Source organism: Lactuca virosa, chromosome 1 (assembly GCF_052849685.1).
Source record: "Lactuca virosa cultivar CGN04683 chromosome 1, Lactuca_virosa_CGN04683_v6, whole genome shotgun sequence".
Taxonomy (NCBI): Eukaryota; Viridiplantae; Streptophyta; class Magnoliopsida; order Asterales; family Asteraceae; genus Lactuca; species Lactuca virosa.
This window is the reverse complement of record NC_136426.1, coordinates 77,332,475-77,355,605: the sequence shown is the minus strand read 5'-3', so window position 1 is coordinate 77,355,605 and position 23,131 is coordinate 77,332,475. Positions and strand designations below refer to the sequence as shown.

Here is a 23,131-nt window from a genome sequence, read left to right as displayed (position 1 = left end):
ATATTTTGTTCTTTTGCTTTTAAGGTTTTTAAGGGCTATCATAATCGTATAGAGATGCCATGATATTGTAAATATACGACAAAAAGTATACAAGTATTTAATGAATGAGAAAATTCCAAAAATGACCAAAAGGGGAGGTGGTTTGAAGTAAATAACCAAGAAAAAAAAGATTTCGGAAAATGACCAAAGGATCCGCAGAGCACCCTCTGCGGATCCATTGAAGGCTCTGCGAATCCTCTACAGCTCTGCGGAATCTTTGTTTTTTGATTTTTAAAATTTTTTTTTTTTTTCGTTTTTTCGTTTTTTTTTGCGTTCATTTTCGTTTATTAATAATAATTTTTTTTTAAATACACTAATACCTTATGTGATTATTATGTAAAAAATTCGACAAAAAAAGGTTAAAAATAATGAAATGTTTTATGTAATACGTTTGCCTCTGAGGAACCGAAACACCTCTGCGGATCTTGAGTTTTTTAATTTTTATTTTTTCGTTTTTTCTATTTTTTGTTTTCGTTTATTAATATTTTTTTTTTTAATATACTAATACCTTATGTTTTATGTAAAAAATTTGACAAAAAAAAGGTTAAAAATAATGAACTTATGTTTAATATCAGTCCACAGAACTGTTTGGGAATCCACAGAACTGTTATCAGCGGATCAGTGTACACCTCTGCGGATCAGTGTACACCTCTGCGGATCAGTTATAGAAGTTATAGATCGACGTATTTTAGTGGGTTTTTGTGAGTTTGTGAGTTTCATTTACCAGTAGAAGTTGTTTTTTCATTGTGTTTGTGGAGAGTGATTTGTAAAATTAGTTTTATTATTTTGTGTACGGGGGGGGGGGGGGGGGGGGTCTTGGCAGTTAGTTAATGGAGATGAGGTTTACGTTAGAAATAATGTGAAAAACTATGGTTTAAATCTTTCTCCTAACATTGACAATAAAATGTTATTACAAATGGTTAGAAGTAAGGCAGGTGTGCTAAATAGTCATATATGTTTGTCTTTTAAGCACCCGGAGTTAGGGTATGTCATGGAGCTTGGGGATGAAACTGTCATTGGCAAAATTGAAAGCTGTTAAAGAAAAGTTTCAGATAAAGGTTGAAAAATCTTCAAAATCTCGGTACCAGGTTGTTTGTATGCAAGAAAACTGTCATTGGCGTTTATACGCATCTCTCATTAAAGGAACAAAAATGTTTGAAATTAAGACGTTTAATGACGAGCATACATGTTCTTCATTGCTTATACACCCAAATCATAGACAATAAAATAGCGAAGTTGTGGGAACCATAATACATGACATTATGGGTCAAGGAAGTTTGACAGTTTGGAAGCCTAAAGATATAATTAGAGATATGAATGTTTTGCTACAAATAAATATGAGTTATTCACAAGCGTGACATGCTAGAGAATTTGCTCTGGGATTGATGATGGGGACCCCCGAAGAAAGTTTCTCCAAACTTCCATTTTATTTTCACAATCTGGAGAAACATAATCCTGGTACTGTGGCGTACATAAAAACTGATTCGGATGATCGTTCTGAGTACTGCTTTTTCGCTATTGGATGCGCGGTAATATATTTTTAAATATATTTGTTATTTTCGTAAATGTTTATAAACAAATTCTATTGTTGATATATTAATGGTTTTTATATTGTTGTTGCAGACACGTGCTTTCAGAGAGTGTTGTAGAAAAGTTATTATTATGGATGATGCTCATTTGAAGGGAAAGTACAAAGGCACCATCTTGCATGCAGTGGCCATGGATGGCAACAATCAGATCTTGCCTATTGGGTATGGAATTTGCCCGAAAGAGACTACGGATTCTTGGACATGGTTTCTTGAAAAACTACATGAATGCATTGGTGATGTGGAAGGTCTGACAATGGTCACAGATAGGGCACCCGCAATTGCTGTAAGTATTCAAAATGTTTTTCCAAATGCTCAACATGGATTGTGTGCTTTTCATCTAATAGGAAACATAGTCCACACCTTTGGAAAAAACAAAAAAACAGCAATTTTGTTTTGGAAGCTGGTAAGAGCTTACAAAACCACTGAGTTTGAATTCTATTGGGGGAGACTTCGTAATATAAGAGATAATGTAGCGACATATCTCAGTCAAATTCCACGTGACAAATGGACCAGAGCGTATTGCCCTACCACGAGGTATGATTATATGACCTCAAATAGTGTGGAGTCCATGAATGTTGTATCAAATAAAGCAATGAAGTTGCCTATATTACCACTTCTTGAGTTCTTTCGCGCAATTATGCAGAAATGGTTTTACAAACGGTGGATGGCTGCAGGTATGATTATGTTTATTTTTAAATTATATGATAAATGTCATATATAATAATATATGTTTGTTTTAACAGAAAAAAGTACAACAATACTTATGAAGTGGGCTGAAGATATGGTTAAAAAAAATAAAGAGGGGATTCAAGGATGGTCGGTATCCGGTGTTGACAATACAACATATCAAGTGCATGACTTCAAAAGTATTGGCATAGTGAATTTGAGGGAAAAGACTTGTTCTTGCAGATATTGGCAACTAACTGGTTTGCCATGTGGTCATGTGATAATGGTTTTAACGCACTTGAAAATTGATCACTGTGGGCATATGGCTATAGATGCTTATAAAATTGAAACATATCGAAGAACGTATGAGCAGGTCGTATACCCTCTTTCAGAACTTAGTGATTGGGAGGTTCCGGATGACCTTATGGTTGTTAACCCTCCTGTGATGGAAATACGTCAAGCCGGTAGACCAAAAAACACCAATCGTATTCCCTCTCAAGGTGAGGAACCAAAAATAAGAAGGTGTAGTAGATGCCATATCACAACTCATAACGCAAGGACGTGTAAGGAAATCATTCCAAATAACCAAAGTAAAAGTAAAAAACGTATTGGGGCGTCAGGTAGTGGGACCAAAGCGAAAGAAGAGGAACCGACGCAAGCGACCGAAAACCAATGGCAGCATGAGCCGGAGAACCAATGGACGCAACATACCGAACAACAATGGCAGCAGCAGCCAGACAACCAATGGACACAACAGAATGAACATCAATGGCACCAACAGTCAGACAACCAATGGACACAACAGACCGAACATCAATGGCAACAGGAGCCACATAACCAATGGATGCAAGGGACCGAATACCGACCGCAGGAAGAGCCACAGAACCAATGGCATGGTTGCAACGAGTACCAATGGCAGCAACAGTCAGATAACCAATGGACGCAAGCGACAGTAAACCTAGGGACACAAGCAACAGAAAACCCATGGACGGAATACGAAAACAAATCAAATTTTTTGTGGTTCGATTTGAATGAATGAAGTTTATTTCATAGTATGTTTATTATGAAGGTTGTATGTTTATATTTTCTAAAGTATGTTTTGTAACCTATAAAAAACATGAAATATTTGTATAATTTTAATTAGGTTATTTATATGCACCGGTTTGTATTATGTTATTTATATGTATTTGGTTTGTATTAGGTTATTTACGAAACCAGTTGAGTTAACTTCTACTTTATTCCATAGAACATAAAATACAAAACAGTAAAAATACATGAAAAACATACATCAGTAGCAAACGTATTACATAAAACATTTCATTATTTTTAACTTTGTTTTTGTCAAATTTTTTACATAATAATCACATAAGGTATTAGTGTATTTAAAAAAAAATTAATATTAATAAACGAAAATGAACGCAAAAACAACGCAAAAACGAAAAAACGAAAAAAAAATCAAAAAAAAATCAAAAAACAAAGATTCCGCATAGCTGTAAAGGATCTGCGGAGCCTTCAATGGATCCGCAGAGGGTGCTCTGCGGATCCTTTGGTCATTTTCCAAAATCTGTTTTTTCTTGGTTATTTTCTTTAAACCACCTCCTTTTTTTTTATCATTTCTCGAATTTTCTCTTAATGAATAGAACACATGCATCAATCATTCAATATATTTGTACGTGTAAAGCATATATAATTAAAGAAAAACTAAAATGAAATAATATTTTATATAATATTTGAATGAATTAAAATAACTAAATACAATATAAAATAAAGCATAGAGTCCCATAGTTGATATATGGTAATTGGAAACTCTAGTTTTTATTTGTTATATTACTGTTTGATAAAGTAATTGGAAACTTTTAAAATATATACAATTATATAAAATAGGATTATTTAACAAATATAGATATATAAATATAATTTTTAAAGACAATTCTGAAAAATTATTAAAAAAACTCAATAGTTTTTTCTTAAAGGTTACATGAATGAACTAACTTTTAGATTTAAATTTGTTTGGTTAAACTAAAAGTTAAACATTCATACTCACAAACAAAGTTTTTTTTTAATCAGATTTTCTTGTTAAAAACTAGTAGATATCAAATACTTGTTGTCAAATGCCAAATCAAATACTTCTATAAATATCAGTCAAACTAGCAAAACGAAAAAGAATAATGATTCGAAAAGGTAACAAACTTTTAATTTTGTTCATATTTAGTTAATGAAAAGGTTACAACCCGTTATAAGGGTAAAATATGGGTAATTTCTAATATTTCAAGGGTAAATCAAACATAAAAAAAAATTCATTGACTAAATGTACAAAATTGAAAATATGTTACTCTTTCAAGTCAATATCCTTTTTTGTAACCATCCCTTAGTTTATTTTGTCTATTTGTAACAATTACTTAGATAAATAATTTTGATTTCAGTCATTATGTTTGTTTTGTGTTGTGTTTGCAAGGAGTATTAGAGAATAAAATATGTACCACACAATGATGTTGTAGTTCATAGCTTTAATCATGGTCAATGAGATAAACTTTTAACGATAATTTTTTTATTCATTTCATGTTTTATGCTTCTATTTATAATTACAATTTTATAGATTATAATGGGACATCATTTATTCAAACACATATTATAAAAATCATGTACTATATATATATATATATATATATATATATATATATATATATATATATATATATATATATATATATATATATATATATATATATTACAAATGGTTATGCATCTTTACGACGAAGTGTAGTGAACGCAACACTAATGACGCATTATTATACAAAATATTTGTTTCAAGCTAAATTGTAACACCAGTTATATGTATGTACTTCTTTGGGTTCATAACAATTAAGATTTCAAATATAGAATTTTAGGTGACCACGACATGGTTTCACATGATAAGAAACGCGCCTTCTTTTGGACACCACAACGTGGCATGGTTCTAGCCACGACGTGGCGGCGGCCAATATGAAAAACCTTAATTTTTTGGGTTTAGAGCCCTATTTAAGGGGATGTGATGGCTAGGGTTTGCTCACCCTCAGCCTTGATCACTCCCTCTTGACCTATCTTGTTGATATCTTGAAGCTTTTTGTGGTGTTTTCTGGTGTTGAAGAGGAAGAAGGTGCTCTTTGTCCAAAGATTCAGCTAGCAAGTCTATCCACCACCTTCTTACACACATTTTAGACCCTTATAAGTCCTCAAGTTCATACCTTTTGTGTGTGCAGTCCTTCTAGAACTAGACTTTTTAAGTACTTTTCTCCATGTTTATGATGGTTTAAGTTGATAGATTTCAAAATTTTGGCAACTTTATGGATCCTTGTGAACCTTTTTTAGTCAAATGATCCAAATATGAAATCATATAGAGTTTTGGTTCCATGCATGGGGATTTTGACCCTATTTTTACCGTTTGACCTAACTAGACTTCAAGACATCCATTGGACATGTGTTTCCATCAAGCAATGATTTTTATGATTCTTATGGGTGTAAGGAGGCCTTCTGGAGAATATAAGTGTGTGGCTTTGTAACACCCAGTTTTGGGTCATTTCTTAATTCAGGGTTGTGAACCGAAATTCGATCATGTAAAGGCTTTAGGCCTTAAGGAAGTAAAGTTTAGACCTTATTGAAAGTTGATAATGTTGTTTGTGAGATCTAAACCCCTTATTTGTGTGTTGGACCGAATGGTAGAAAGGGAAAAGTTATATGTCGAGTTTCTTGCATGGAATAGGGTTTTTAGTTCCATGTGTTAAGACAAAACTAATTAGATAGGATTTTGGGGCTCTTCAGTACCTTTATGTGCATATAAAGAACGTTGAAAACGTAGTTGAAACGAAGAAGTTATGGTTGTTTGAAGTTAAGCTGGAAATATAAGTTTTGCACTACGCAGGGCGTAGTGGCTGAAGGGTGGGACACATTTTTAGTGGGCTACACAGGACGTAGCCTATGTTACGCAGGGCGTAATTGCACAGAGTAAAAACCCTAATTTCGGGGTTTTGAGCTTTATTTAAGGAATCTATGTTGGATTAGGTGTCTAAGCATATAACTAAAATTGGTATATACTTGAATTGATAGTAGCACAGTCCTTTTGGGTTGCCCTCAAACCTAACAATTAGATATGATGATTTTAGAGAGAGAGAGAGAGAGAGAGATTAATTTATTATGTGAATAATAAATTAAATAAATGGTTTATTATTGTGTTATGAAAATAATGTATTAATTAAAAATTATATTACTTAATTAATAATTAATCAGAAATTAATTGGAATTAATTTTGGGATTAATTGGATTAGTTAAAAGTACAATGACTGTTTTGTTATTTATTAATAGTTGAGAAATGAAGGCTTTATAACCTCATGGAATGAGGTGGACAAAAATCTCTAGGGAAACCCTAAGAGATTTCATCCAAGGCCCCTTGGACAAGCGGTGTGGGCTACTTGGTCACCAAGCAAGGGAATCTAAGGCTTATCCCTTGAAGCCTAGCTTTGGCACCAAGTTTCCTCAACTATAAAAGGAGTCACCTAGTGTAACACCCCAAATCTTTTTCAAACTTTAAAATGCTATGGTTTTAAAGTCATTTCAGGTAATAACCCACATTTAACAAAAATCGGTCCCACAAAAATGCTTACAAACATTGGGTGTTACCATTAAGCATCATACAAACCATAGCAAACAAATGAGAATTACATCAATATAATAAATAAGTAACTTAACAAGTTCCACTCCATTCTCTATCTCTGAACTTCTAAATTTCATCTATCATCCTCTCTCCTTAAGTACAATCCTGGAATACATGACATTAAAAAGAGATACGTAAGACAATAATGTCTCGTGAGCTACGTGGGTTTGTGACCCAAAACATTTATCACATTTTCATCAAAACATTTCATTTTTACTAAACATATATTTTCAAAAAATTTCAAGAACACTCTTTTCATACATATCATAAATACCATTTCATCTATTACCATTTCATTTCAGAAGATATCTTTCCTCATTCCATTCTATATCAAAACATTTCATTAGTCATAATGTAATTCAAGACATTTCTTTTCACATTCCATTCCTTATTTCATTAAGGGCTAATTCCGGTGTTAAACCGTTGCCATTTTTATACTTAGGGCCTAGCAATATCCCCAAGTCTATACCAAGGTGGAAAGAACAAATCAATCCACCAAGGCATCATTTCCATTAGGACATCTATCTCGTGAAGGGAGGCGCACCCTGATAGATTCCTCTATATCCTGTTACATGGACATCATGGATCGAGCAATATATTATTTTCATTACTTTCCATTTCTTCCATTCTAATCACTACTTTCCATTTATTTCCATTCTTTTCATTACTTTCCATTTCTTTCCGTTCTATTCATTACGTTCCGTTTCTTTCCATTCTTTTCATTTCTTTATGTTATTTTCATTACTTTCCATGGTTTACATAGTTCATACATTAGTATCAAAATACTCATTTAAAAAAGCAAAGCATCTATATTTCAAAACATTTCAAACACGTTAACAAAACATTCGTTCTTCCAAAACTTTTTTTCCTTCAAAAACATTCTTGCCTTCAAGGCGTTCTTTCAAAACAATTCTTTCCAAATACATTTAACACGTTCTTTTCAAAATATTTCATATATCAAGGCATTGCATTTCATTATTATAACATCATTTTGCCATGTACCCCAAAGTGGGAAAAATGCCAACACGTACTCACCTCAATCACACGTAGGTTAGCTAATGCTCTTCAAGTTCATTTCCCTAGATCAATCCTCTTCAAACACTACCTACACCATATATGGACATAAGTCACTAAAATGACCAAAATACCCCTCATAGCTTCCATTACTAAATTTTATTGTTTCAAATGATTCCTCGTGCAAAAATATGAATGTAGGCGAAAACCGTACGTAAATCCGAGTCTGTATACAAAAGTTATGAAGAAAACAAGAAAACCTCTAACAAGGATTTACGCGAACCGTGTAAATTAAAGCATGCATTTACACGGGCCGTGTTTTCATGTCTGCACACACACAAAACTCGATTTTTCTCAAAATAACACTATACTTTGTATAGTTCTTGAAGACCCTTTTTCCAAATCACTTTGTACCATTTGTATAGGTTCTCACACATGTTTAGGATGTGTTTTATCATCTTAAAACACTCCATTTAATCCATTCAGTGTTCATTGAAACCTTAAGATCATGGTGATCCTCAAGTGTTTAAAAGAAGGGTAAACTAGTCCATTTTTCACTTGAACATTCCAAAGCTCACAAGGCTTGTTCTCAACTTATTGAACACTCAAATAAATGTTTTCAAGCACATAAAACCTTCATTATTTTCATTGTAAGTACATAAACTAACCATGGAATCCTCAATTCTGTTCAATGTTTCCCAAAATGCCCTTTAGGCTAAAACAATCACCAGAACCACTTATAGATCAAGAGACCCTTCATGTTTATGTTCCAATTCCATCTCTAAAGTGTCAATTCATATCCATGAATGTAATTCACCTCTTAGATGTCAATTAACATGTAGTTATCCCTAGATTTCCCAAAATGCCCTTATGGCCAATAATTCAATATATCAATCAAGGAATCAAGTAATCGCCTTATGATTTGAATTCCAATTATTCTAAGAGTATCCATTCATACTTATGAACTTCATTTACTCCTCAAAAGTCCAACAACTAAGGATTCCATTGTTTTCATCATATTGTCCCCAAATCCATTTCAATCCAAGCTTATACATGATTCTACCATCATAGATGTGTTTAAGCATTCCACTTGGATTCATTGCCTTCAAACAACATCTAGGTCATTGAATCCATTCCAATATAACATATAAACATGAAATCCCTAATTTGAATTTCTAGGGTTCATGGAGGTTTTCACCTAAATCATCAAATCCATCAATAGGATGATTAGATTGAGATTAGTGATGGGTTTTGAGCACTACAACATTCCTATGGTCTACATGCAACGCTAATGCTTTGGATCTAGGTTTTTCTCAAGTTATACATGTAATTCTAATCATCCAAAGCATGAACCCTAAATAGCATACAATTTTTGAGATTTGTAACATAAAAATAAAGTTAGAAGAATGCATTTTCCTTGTAGCTTGTAGATCTTGACCTTCAAGAGCTTAGTGCCTCAAATTTTGCACCTCTAATGAGTCACAAACACCAAGTAGCAATGGAGGATTATGAGAGAGAGGTGAAAGGCTCCTAAAATTGGCTAGGGTATTCTCTTGGAAGCAAGTGACCGATTTTGGGAGTCTTAGGGGTTCCTTATATAGCTGAGCTGCTAGGGTTTCTGACTGGAACTCTAATTCTCTGCTTAGGCCTTAAGCAACCCATTAGATCCTTCCAGAACCGCCCTTTGGACAAATTCTATGTGGGCTACACATAGAATTTCGTCCGTCCCTTCTTAGTGATCCACAAGCCCAACTTTGCAACTATTAGATAATTGCAATACCAGTCCCCTTAATTTAATTAGTCTCTTTTAATCACCAAATTAATTCCAAATTAATTTCTAATCAATACTAATTAAATAATATGATTTCTTAATTAATATATTATTCTTATGATATATTAATAAATCATAATAAACCTCTTTTCTCCATAATTCATCCTATCAAATTGCTATGGTGAAGACAACCCAAAAGAACCATGCTACTATCGGGTCAAGTACATACCAATTATAGTTATGGGCTTAGACACCTAATCCAACAGTCTCCCACTTGGATAAGTTTAATAACTATAACTGCAAGTACGACTTCAAAATCCGATTAGCAATCGTAGCTCTCAAAAGCTACCGTCGAACTTTGACCTAGTTAATAACGCGTCCTTTAGATAAGGGATCATGTAGTCCTCCATTCTCAAGATATCGTGTGGACAAAGACATGGAATAAAGTCATACTCATTGTCCAACAGTTTGTTTCCCGATTTCTTATTTGTTTGACATAGAACTTAATTGAACACGTCAATTTAGTCCTGACCGGGCCCGACACATAAGTCAACACAAAATCATCGAGGGACCCAAGATATCGCTTTTAATCCTATTAGGATAAAAGGAACAAATAAACTTTGACTTATATGCTTGTACTATTCACTTATTAAATCGTACACAACAAAACGTTTTATAACATCAAGTTACTGATGCGTTTACGCACTATCAATGCACAACCAACTTGTAAACAACAACTCATATATCTCGGTTTAAAGACTATACGATATTATCGTCTCAAAATCACTCGTGATAAATTCCATGAAGTGATTCATATGAGCATGGGTTTAATCCAATACTCAAATCTTATTTCATGAGTACTCATTAACGTTGAAACAAACTTTTGCTATGTCCAAACACTTAGACAATTTATAAGCTAATTCATGAAAGTCTAACCTCATAACCTACTTCCAAAGTATGATAGACTGTGGATAATTCGAATAATCGAATTATTCTGGAAGTCAAAACATGCAAAAGTGAAACAATAGTAAACAATTGACACAAGATAGTAACTTTACTCATAAATAAAACTCCTTTATTCAATCATCAAATGTCAATTACATTTGATCTATTACAAGTTTCTAAACAACTATCTAATCACTAAAACTAATATCGTCCTTCAGACCAATGCTCCTCGCATGCTGTAGGTGCTTAACCCTGCTTAGACCCTTTGTGAGGGTATCTGTTGGGTTCTCTTCCGACGATACCCTCTTTACTACGAGGAGTCCCTCTTCTACCCGATGTCTGATGAAGTGATATTTTCTGTCGATGTGCCTGGATCTCCCATCATCCCTCGGTTCCTTGGTCAAGGCAACCGCTCCTTCGTTATCGCAGAAAATCTCCATAGGCTTCTTTATGGCTGGTACAACTTCAAGGTATCCAATGAAGTTCTTCAACCATATCGCCTCCTTCGATGCTTCGCTCGCTACTATGTACTCTGATTCGGACGTTGAATCAGCTACGGTCTCCTGCTTGGAACTTTTCCAAGTCACTGCTCCTCCATTCAGGGTAAATACCCAGCCCGACTGAGAGCGGAAGTTATCTCTGTCGGTCTGAAAACTAGCATCACTATACCCTGTTACTCTCAAGTCTTCACTTCCACCAAGTACGAGGACCCAGTCCTTTGTCCTTCGTAGATACTTAAGAATGTTCTTTACTGCTATCCAGTGAGCTCTACCAGGGTTCCCTTGATATCGACTGGCCATGCTTAAAGCGAAAGCCACATCAGGGCGAGTACACGTCATAGCGTACATGATCGAGCCAACGGCGGAAGCATATGGTACTCAACTCATTTTTCTATCTCAGCATCGGTACTCGAGCTTTGTGTCTTACTCAATTTGGTGTTGCTCTGGATTGGTAACTCCCCTTTCTTGGAATTCTCCATGCTAAAACGTTTCAACACTTTATCCAAGTAAGTACTTTGACTAAGTCCTGTTAGTCTCTTACTCCTATTTCTCAATATCCTTATCCCTAGAATATAAGCAGCTTCTCTGAGGTCCTTCATAGCGAAACACTTCCCAAGCCATGGCTTAACCTCCTACAAGGCCGGGACGTCGTTTCCTATGAGTAGTATGTCATCCACATACAATACCAAGAAGCTAACGATACTCCCACTAGCTTTGACATATACGCAGGACTCATCATCGCTTCTCGAAAAACCAAACTCTTTGACTTTCTCATCGAAACAAAGATTCCATCTGCGAGATGTTTGTTTCAATCCATACATCGATTTCTCAAGCTTGCACACTCTATTCGGGTACTTTGCATCCACAAAACCCTCTGGTTGATTCATGTAAACATCCTCAGCCAACTTTCCATTAAGGAAAGCGGTTTTGACGTCTATCTGCAATATTTCATAATTATGAAATGCAGCTATGGCCAACATAACCCTTATAGACTTGATCTTGGCCATTGGTGAGAAGGTATCGTCATAGTCAACTCTAGGAGTTTGAGTGAAACCCTTCGCAACCAGTCGTGCCTTGAACGTGTGTACATTCCCATCCATGTCGGTCTTCTTCTTGAAGATCCACTTGCACCCCGACCGTCTTACGACCTGGTACATTGTCAACCAAGTTCCAAACTTGATTGTCATACATGGACTGAATCTCGTTGTCCATCGTCTCTTTCCATTTTGCAGACTCCGGGTCTTCCATGGCTTCCTTGTAGTTGTTAGGTTCATCCATATTTATCAATGTACTATCACTAATAAATGTATCACCCACAATAGTTATATGGAAGCCATATAATACGGGTGGAACACTAACTCTACTGGAACGTCTTAGAGGTAAGGACTCGTCAATCGGTTCAACAGGAGTTTCCTCCTCGGGTTGAGCGCTAGTGTTTGAGGTTCCTTCATCACTTGATTCTTGAAGCTCTTCAAGATCAATTTTCCTCCCACTGTCCTCTTGGCATATGAGTTCTCTTTCGCGGAAAACCCCTCTCCTCACAACGAAGACAACATTGTCACTCGGTCTGTAGAAGAGATATGCAAAGGACTTTTATGGATAGCCGATGAAAATACACTGCTCACTACGAGGTTCAAACTTGTCGCGAGTCTCTCGTCTTACAAAAGCCTCGCAACTCCAAACCTTGATATGTGCTAATGAGGGAACCTTCCCTGTCCACATCTCGTGAGGTGTTTTGGCAACCTTTTTAGTCAGGACTAGATTAAGGATATGGGCGGCAGTCTCTAAGGCATACCCCCAGAATGAGATAGGTAACAAAGCTCGACTCATCATGGAACGAACCATGTCCAACAAGGTTCTATTGCGCCTATCAGTCACACCATTCAGCTGCGGTGTCAATTGTGAAATAATTCCACAGTCCTTAAGATATTCGTGGAACTCGATACTAAGATACTCACCACCTCGATCGGATCGGAACATCTTTATCTTCTTGCCCAATTGATTCTCCACTTCTTGCTTAAACTCTTTTGAACTTTTCAAAAGTTTCCAACTTATGCTTGATTAAGTAGATATACCCAGATCTGTTATAATCGTTGGTAAAAGTTACATAGAAACGGTTAGTGTCCCTTGTGGTGGATCTGAAGGGCCCACACACATCGGCGTGTATGAGATCCAACAAACCCTCACCTCTTTCACAAGTACCAGTGAAAGGTGATTTAGTCATCTTTCCAAGTAAACAAGATTCACACGTTTCATTCGACTTTAAGTCAAATGACTCCAACACTCCATCCTTTTGGAGTTGGTCTATGCGCTTCTTGTTGACATGTCCAAGACGACAATGCCACAAGCATGCCTTGTCCAAACCATTGGATGAATCAATATGCAATACATTATTTCCTAAGTTGTCTACAACCATAGCAGTTTCATATATACCATTACAAGGAAATGCTTCAAAATAAAATTTACCATTAAGGAAAGCATTAATAGAACCAATTTCATTATCAAACAAAAATCTAAAACCTTGTTTATACAAACCATGAAAATAAATAATGTTTTTCGTCATTTCCGACGAGTAGCAACAATCGTTTAAATCTAACCCTAACCCATTACTAAGCAATAAAGAATAAACTTCAATCTTGGTGACAGTCGACGCTTTTCTATTCCCCATGATCAAGTTCATCTTCCCGTGCTCCACATCCCTACTTCTTCTTAGACCCTGCAAATCAGAACAAATGTGAAAACCACATCCTGTATCAAGGACCCAAGAACTAGCATGTGATGAGTTATTAGATTGAATAGTGTAAATACCTGCGAAGGTGGGCTTTATCTTCCCATCCTTGATGTCTTGCAGATACTTCGGGCATCTTCGCTTCCAATTCCCTTTTTCGTGACAGTAGAAGCACTCTGCATCTTTTGGATTGGACGAGGAAGCAGCAGAACCACCTTTGGTTCCACTTGAAGAAGAACCATCATGAGACTTTCCCTTGTGGCTCTTAGAAGGAGCTTTCCTTTTCTTCCCTTTCCCTTGTCCAGTAGCCAAGACAGGGGAAGCAGCAGTAGGAGTTGATGTGACAACTTTGCCTTTCAATCCGGTTTCAGCAGTTCTTAACAACCCTTGAAGTTTGCTCAAGGTCACCTCATCCTTGTTCATATGATAAGTCATCTTGAAATGTTCATAACAAGGAGGTAAAGAGTGGAGGATAATATCAATGGCCAGCTCTTCATCGAAGTTGATATTTAACTTGAGCAAACGGTCAACATATCTTTGCATTCTTTGTAAGTGGGCCATGATGGACTCTCCATCCTTCATTTTGGTTGTTATTAACGAGACAACAAGCTCGTAGCTCTCTTGACGCGCACTTTGATGGTACTTTTCCATCAAATCTTGGTGCATGTCATAAGGCCAGAAGTCCTTGTAGAACTTTTGAAGTTCTGGAATCATAGTGGCTACCATGATGCATGACACCTTTGTCGCCTCTTTGAATCGAGCCCTATACTCGGTGATCTCTTCGGGAGTAGCAGTAGTTTCATTGATCTCGATGGGTTCTTTGTCGAGAATGTCTTCATTGTCCTCGTTCCTTAGGGCCATACGAATGTTGCGAATCCAATCATTGAAATTGGATCCATCAAATGTGACCCTCCCACATATGACCAAGAGAGAAAGTGGGTTCGAGGAGTTGGTGTTGGAGGAGTTTGAGCCTGACATCTGAAAAAGAAAAGAGACAAAGTTTAGATTAGATAAGAATCCTTAATATAACACCCAAATGAAATATCAAGGCTAGGACCCAACACAATATTCCACAATTCGGAAGAGGGATGCCGTAATCCAATTGCAAAATATTTTAAGGTAGGTAAATGACGATTTACCAATTTCCACCATGAAAAACGAAAATGAGCATTAGGTTTTAAATGAATTGAAATTCCTAGATTCTTTGAGATTCATTGAACTTTTCAATGGCATGTTTTAATCTCGATTATGCCCTTCAAGTTTGTGACTGGGATACCGAGGATCACAAACAAGGTGTGAATAACCATGCAAATGTGCTCGGTACTCTCGATGTCATTTATCACCTAATCAATTTGTCGGTTAACCACACACGCTCCATTGATCTATGATAAACATCGAGCTACCCTTTTCCATCCTTGTTAGTCCAAGTTAGTGTGCCGGTTAACCACACACGCTCCACTAACGACTTGGCAAGGTGCAAAGTGCAATTTCATGGAATAGCATGATTTTCACATTTTTCCTAAAGTAACTAAGATTGGGAATTTATGAAAACATTTAGTTACTTCATAATAATCATTACACTTATTAATGAGGAATTAGTTGTCCTATCCTACCCGTTCGGCTAACGACCCTCCACTAGTCAAGAGTGCGGTAGGTAAGAGTGGATACCCAATGGCGGTCATTTTATAGGCTGCTTCCTTAAACACCCCTTATAGACCAACTTCGTGAATGAGGCCTACTAATGGTAAAACTGACTTATCCTATACATATATATATATATATATATATATATATATATATATATATAATCATTAAGCTTTTAATATTATAATAGTATAAGGGTTTCATTTTAAATTTTTAAAACACTAGGGTTTAGAATTTAATATTTCAAAATTAAAACTTTTTAATCAAATTTTAAATTCCAAAACTTGAGGGCAAGTTATGAAACTTTTCAAAACTATCTAGATCAAATTTAAAATAATTAAAATAATCATATAATTTAATCTTTATCAAAATTTGACCTAATCCAATTTTATTTTACAAGATAAATACAATTCAAAATTTACAGATAATTAGTTTATCATATAATCTAGTAATTATCTTAAATTTTGGCCATTATCTTCCAATTAGATTAGGATATTCATTACCATATCATAAAACACATTTTTGATAAATTAAAACAACTTCTGGTAACCATCCTTATCTAATTTAAGCCAAAATCCTGAAAATTTCCATCAGACCCAATTCCACGTCGTGGCAGGCTTTGCTACGTCGTGGTATCAGGAAGAAAAAAAAACGAATTTTTTTTTTCAGATTTGAAAACATTACAATTGCATCATATAACAGAAAAAGCACCCTAAGCTCTGATACCAATGATGGGTTTTGAGCACTACAAGATTCCTATGGTGTACATGCAACCCTAATGTTTGGATCTAGGTTTTTCTCAAGTTATACATGCAATTCTAATCATATAAAGCATGAACCCTAACTAGCATACAATTTTCGAAATTTGTAACATAAAAACAAAGTTAGAAGAATACCTTTTCCTTATAGCTTGTAGATCTTGACCTTTAAGAGCTTAGTGCCTCAAATGTTACACGTCTAATGAGTCACAAACACTAAGTAGCAATGGAGGATTATGAGAGAGAGGTGAGAGGCTCCTAAAATCGGCTAGGGTATTCTCTTGGAAGCAAGTGGCCGATTTTGGGAGTCTTAGGAGTTCCTTATATAGCTGAGCTGCTAGGGTTTCTGACTGGAACTCTAATTCTCTGCTTAGGCCTTAAGCAACCAATTAGATCCTTCCAAAACCCCCCTTTGGACGAATTCTATGTGGGCTACACATAGAATTTCGTCCGTCCCTTCTTAGTGATCCACAAGCCCAACTTTGCAACTATTAGATAATTGCAATACCAGTCCCCTTAATTTAATTAGTCTCTTTTAATCACCAAATTAATTCCAAATTAATTTTTGATCAATACTAATTAAATAATATGATTTCTTAATTAATATATTATTCTTATGATATATTAATAAATCATAATAAACCTCTTTTCTCCATAATTCATCCTATCAAATTGCTATGGTGAAGACAACCCAAAAGGACTATGCTACTATCGGGTCAAGTACATACCAATTATAGTTATGAGCTTAGATTTAATTAATTGAATTGTTAATAATTACATCATTATTAATTTATTTTAAATTTAGTTTCATGAATATTAATTTCAAAATTTAAAATATAAACCTTAGTATTTTGAAAATGTTTAAAATACACCTTATACTATATGTAAAATTAAAAGTTTAATTATTACTATATGTATAAGAATAAGTCTGTTAAATCGCTAGTACACCTCATTCACGAAACTAGTCTATAAGGGGGTATAAGGAAACTGCCTATAAAAAGGTAGTTGAATGGGTGTCCACTTTCACCCACCGCTTCCTTGATTAGTGGAGGGCTGTTAGCCGAACAGATTTGATAGGAAAAATTAATTATCATTAAAAGTATAATGCTATTAAAATTAACTAAACTTTTTTTAAAAATTCACAATCTTAGTTACTTTAGAAAAATGTGAATTTATATGCTAACCCATGAAATTGCACATTACACTTTATAAGTCGTTAGTGGAGCGTGTGTGGTTAACCAGCACACTAATAGGGACTAATAAAGAGTTGTAATGTGTATCATAAATTATCATTGTTGATGGAGTGTGTGTGGTTTACCAGCACATCAATTGGGATGATAAATGACAATGAGGTTACCAAGCACATTTGCATGGTTATTCACATCTTGTTTGTGATCCTCGGCATCCCAGTCACAAATAGAAGAGCATAATCTAAGATTAAACATGCTATTGAATAGTTTCAATGAATCTCAAAAGATCTAGGAATTTCACTTAACTTAATTTCTTTCAAATTTTGTTTTCTTTTGGTGGAATTGGTAAATCGTCATTTACCTACCTTTATAAAATTTACAATTAGACTACGACATCCCTTTTCTAAGTTTTGAATTATATAGTTGGAACCTAGCCTTAATCTTTTATTTTGGGTTATTATATTAAGGATTATTATTATCTAACTAAAACTACCTTCCTTTTATAGATGTCTACTCCAACTGATGCTTCTGGTTCCTCCTCCTCCAATCACCATAACTTCTCATTGCTTTCCATCTGCTCCAAAGTCATATTGGATGGTTCTAATTGCAATGATTTGATGCGAAATATCAAAATGTCCCTTCGATTAGAGAACAAAGAATATGTTATCGAAAAGGAACTCGATGAGATTGACGAAGAGAAGGCCACTCCTGAAGAATTATCCTCCTACAAGAAGCACTACAATGATGCAACAAAAGTTGTTTGCATCATGGTAGCCACCATGACCCTTGAGATGCAAATGTTTTATGAGGATTACTGGCCCTACGAAATGAACAAGGACCTTGTGGAAAAGTACCATAAGCAAGCTCGTCAAGAAAAGTACGAAGTGGTCAAGTCCCTCATGGAATGCAAGATGAAGAATGGGAGAATCTGTTTGTGGCCACGTACAAAGGATGCAACGTTACGTGGATCGCCTTGTTAGGTTGGATGTGAATTTTGATGAGGAGTTGGCTATTGACATAGTCCTAAACACCCTACCTAGTTGTTATGATCAGTTCATTTTGAACTATCATATGAACAACAGTGAGACCACCCTAGCTCAATTGCACAATCTCATGCAGACAGCTAAAGCAGAAATGAAGGGTAAGAGTATTGCCTCCACTCCTGCTAGTTTTCCCGTCCTAGCCATTGGACAAGGAAAGGGTAAAAAAAGGAAAGGTCCTCCCAAAAAATATGGAAAGGAAAGTCTCATGCAGTGTCATCCAATAGTGGCCCCAAAGGAAAGTCCAGTTCTGATCATCCACCCTCTTCTGATCCCAAACAAGCTATCTGCTTTTACTGCAACGACAAGGGGTATTGGAAACGAAGCTACCCGAAGTATCTGCAAGATGTCAAAGACGGCAAGGTGAAGCCAACTTCTTCAGGTATATACACTATTTCATCTAATAACTCATCATCTTCTCGTTCTTGGGTCCTTGATACAAGATGTGGATTTCACATTTGTTCTGCTTTGCAATGGCTAAAAAGAAGTGAGGAGGTGGAGCACGGTAGAATGAACCTGATCATGGGGAATAGGCGATCTTCTCTTGTTACCAAAGTTGGAATTTATAGTCTAGTGCATAGTAATGGTGTTAGTTTAGATTTAATAAATTGTTGTTACTCGTCAGAAATGACAAAAAACATTATCTCTTTTTTTTGCATTGTTCAGGCAAGGGTTTAGATATTTATTTAATGATTTGAATGGTTCTATTTCTGCTTATAAAATGGTATTTTTTATTTTGAATATTTAGCTTGTGATGATATGTATGAAACTGTGTAGACAATTTAGGCAATAGTGTATTTCAAATTGATTCGTCTAATGGTATAGACAAAGCATGCTTTTGGCATTGTCGTCTTGGACACATCAACAAGAAACGCATCGCTCAACCCCAAAAGGATGGAGTGTTGGAATCATTTGACCTAAGGTCGGATGATGCATGTGAATCTTGTTTTGAGTAAGATGACAAAATCACCTTTCACTGGATCTTGTGTGTCACACCCCCAAACCAGAATGGCGGAAACATTCGGGGGTGAATGACTTCACGTAGTATCATAACAATTGAATATTTGTAAAGAAAGTAACATAACCATCATAAGTATAATAAAAGTTACATTGTTACGTGTAATACATGTTTCAAAAGAATATTACAAATATGATGATTTAAAATGTTTTGATAACAGACGCCTTAGCGTTCCTTCTCCAAAAGCTGATGGTTACCTGTATTACTGATTCCCTGAGAAATACAAGTAGTTTTGAAAAAGTGTCAACAATTAAGTTGGTGAGCTCATAAGCGTTTTTGTACTAAAATTTGTATGTCTTTCGGTAAAAATAACTGAACTTGTTTTCCAGAAAATCCAATAGTTTCTATGTATGTGTGATATTTTGAAAAGGTTCCAAAGGCTGAAATGCAATAGTATCTTTCATGCTAAAATGGTGAAAGTGGATTTATACATATATAATGTAACACTGAATGCATTTAAGAGTCTCGTAAATCAAAATATTTCGATATTCCATGTGAGATTTATAACCATGCTATTGACCCAGACTGCCTGTAACAACGTTCTTCAGGCGTTGCAGTGTTATGACGTTTGTCACCCCAGACCTGTCGGTCTAACTGTAGGTAACAGTTTAGGTGCGGGATTGTTAATCCCGTATAGATCTATACACAAGTATCACGCACTCCCTACAAGAGATTATGGTTTATAATACAGAACTTGAAATGCGTACTCGAGAGTACGGTGAAGCCGGATGTCTCACAAAACTTAGTATCAATAGATTTACGGAATGAAAAGTCCATGTTACTTGTAAATAAAGTATTTCCTTTTTATCGTGTTTATGTGAAGTTGTCATGAATATTTTGTAAACTATACCTATTATAGTTTTTCAAAAGTGTGTTCCATTTGGTGATAAAAACTTAACGTAATACCAACTTTGCATGTAAGGTGTAACTTGGGTATTAACGTTGTTTAAAAGTGTGTTCCATTTGGTGATAAAAACTTCACTTGTATTTCCCCCCTAAAACATGAAAAAGACGTGAAAATGTAGGGGTATGAACTCACCTGGAAAGTGTGGTGTTTTGAAGAAAACAAGATTTTCTCGGGCGGCACCTCGAGCGGGAAGTGGTATATTCCTCGGGAATCTCGGAGCTTCGGAACTTCGTCGGGACTCGGGTATGTAACCGGGGTGTCGGGGTCGTCTCGGGATGCTAAACGTAGAGTAGAAGTAAGAGAGAAAAGGGAAATGAGCAAAGGAAGTCGGAACCCTCGCATCTTATTTATAGGGGGGCTGACAGGCTTCGTACGCTGGGTGTACTTCGAAGTACGCGGGGCGTACGTCAGCGATGACGTCTCCGGTCTCTGGTCTTTGGATGGGACGGTAGTAGAGGGTGTAGATGCGACGTGGCCGATCCGAGGCCGTGCATTGGGTACGCTGGGCGTACTCCGAAGTACGTTGGGCGTAACCCTTCGGATAAGCCTCGAAGTGTGTGCCCAAAACTTCAAAAATGCGTAACTTTCGCATAAGAGCTCCGTTTTTGACGTTCTTTATATCCACGCGTAGGTGAGAATATACTCTACAACTCTCGTTTAGACTTCATCGACAAATTTTGACTTTAATAATATATTTTTAATAGGCCGGGACAGGATAAATCCGTTAAAAATTCATAACTTCTTCATCCGACGTCCGTTTTCGTCTGTCTTTTTACCATTGTATTACCATTGACGAGATCTTCGATACCTGTTTAGGTCGTGTCGGCTAAAAGTCGCTCGATCTCTATTTCGAGTTTTTAGCTGTCTACTGCTGTTCCGAAACTTAGAAAAATCATAACTTCCTCATACGAAGTCAGATTTGGGCGTTCTTTTTATGTATGCTCACGGTTTAACCTAATCTACGACTTTCGTTTAGATACCTAAGGCTAAAAAGTATTTTATTGAGATTTCACTTTTTACGCTTAACGGTGTTTTACCGGTTGTGTCGCGGAGTTTCGATTGATTATAACTTCTTCGTTATAACTCGGATTTGAGTGTTCTTTATATTTCTGAAAACCTTGACGCGATATCTAACACTTTCTGTATCCCAATTGAGACTTTAGAACACTTCATTTTTTACGCTATTTTTATTGATTCAAAATAGTTTATAATATTTGACTTTTTGAACATTACATTGACTCGAAATATCGGGTTGTCACATTGTGAAAGAGGTGAATGTTTGTTGGACCTCATACACACAGATTTGTGTGGGCATTTCAGATCCACCACACGGGATGCAAATCGATTTTATGTGACATTTACAGATGATTATGGTAGAAATGGCTATATTTACTTAAGAAAACATAAATCAGAAACCTTTGAAAAGTTCAAAGAGTTTAAACATGAAGTCGAGAATCAATTGGGCAGGAAGATAAAGATGCTCCGATCAGATAGAGGCAGAGAGTATCTTAGTATCGAGTTCCAAGACTACCTCAAGGAATGTGGAATAGTTTCACAATTAATCCCTCCTAGGACACCACAACTTAATGGTGTGGCTGAGAGGCGCAATCGAACCATGTTGGACATGGTTTGTTTCATGATTATTCGAGCTTCTATTCCAATTTCATTCTAGGGATATGCCTTAGAGACTGTCGCCCATATTCTTAATCTTGTCCCAACTAAAAAGGTTGCCAAAAGACCTCACGAGATGTGGACAGGGAAAGTTCCCTCCTTAGCACATATCAAAGTTTGGGGTTGTGAGGTTTTCGTTAGACGAGAGACTCACGAAAATCTTGAACCTCGAAGTGAGAGATGTATTTTCATCGGCTACCCACAGAAGTCCTTTGGATATTTGTTCTACAGACCTAGTGAAAACGTGGTTTTTATAGCACGAAGATGAGACTTTCGCGAGAGAGAGCTCATATGCAAAGAGGACAGTGGGAGTACCATTAACCTTGAATAGATTCAAGAGTCAAACGATGAAGGAACCTCTGAAGACGCTAGGGTTCAACCAGAGGAAGAGATTCCAGTTGAAAATTCATTACCTCTTTGACGCTCTAGTAGAGTTAGCATGCCACCTGAGTTCTATGGTTTCCATATAACTACAGATGGTGATACGTTTATCAGTGATAGTACACTGGTAAATTTGGATGAACCTGTTAACTATAAGGAAGCAATGGCAGGCCTTGAGGCAGCCAAATGGAAAGAGGCAATGGACAACGAGATCAAGTCCATGTATGACAACCAATTTTGGAATTTGGTTGATCAACAACCTGGTCGGAAGACAGTTGGTTACCAATGGATCTTCAAGAAGAAGACCAACATGGATGGTAATGTGCACACATTCAAATCACGACTGGTTGCAAAGGGATTTACTCAAACCCCAGGGATTGACTATGATAAGACCTTCTCACCATTGGCTAAGATAAAATCTATTAGGATAATTCTAGCCATAGCTGCCTTTCATGATTATAAAATTTGGCAGATGGATGTCAAAACCACTTTCCTTGATGGGAAGTTGGTTGAGGATGTTTACATGAGTCAACCAAAGGGTTTTGTTGATGAAAAGTTTCTTAATAGAGTGTGTAAGCTTGAG

The 23,131-nt window shown here is 36.0% G+C and overlaps 1 protein-coding gene across 1 annotated transcript; it reads left to right on the top strand.

Moving 5' to 3' along the window:
• Positions 1-1,427: 1,427 nt before the first annotated feature.
• Positions 1,428-3,333, top strand: LOC145115410 (uncharacterized). The gene is made up of 4 exons (XM_079051706.1): positions 1,428-1,568; positions 1,663-1,911; positions 2,029-2,302; positions 2,372-3,333. Exons 1-4 carry the CDS (start codon positions 1,428-1,430, stop codon positions 3,331-3,333), a joined length of 1,626 nt encoding a protein of 541 aa, XP_078907832.1.
• Positions 3,334-23,131: the final 19,798 nt, after the last annotated feature.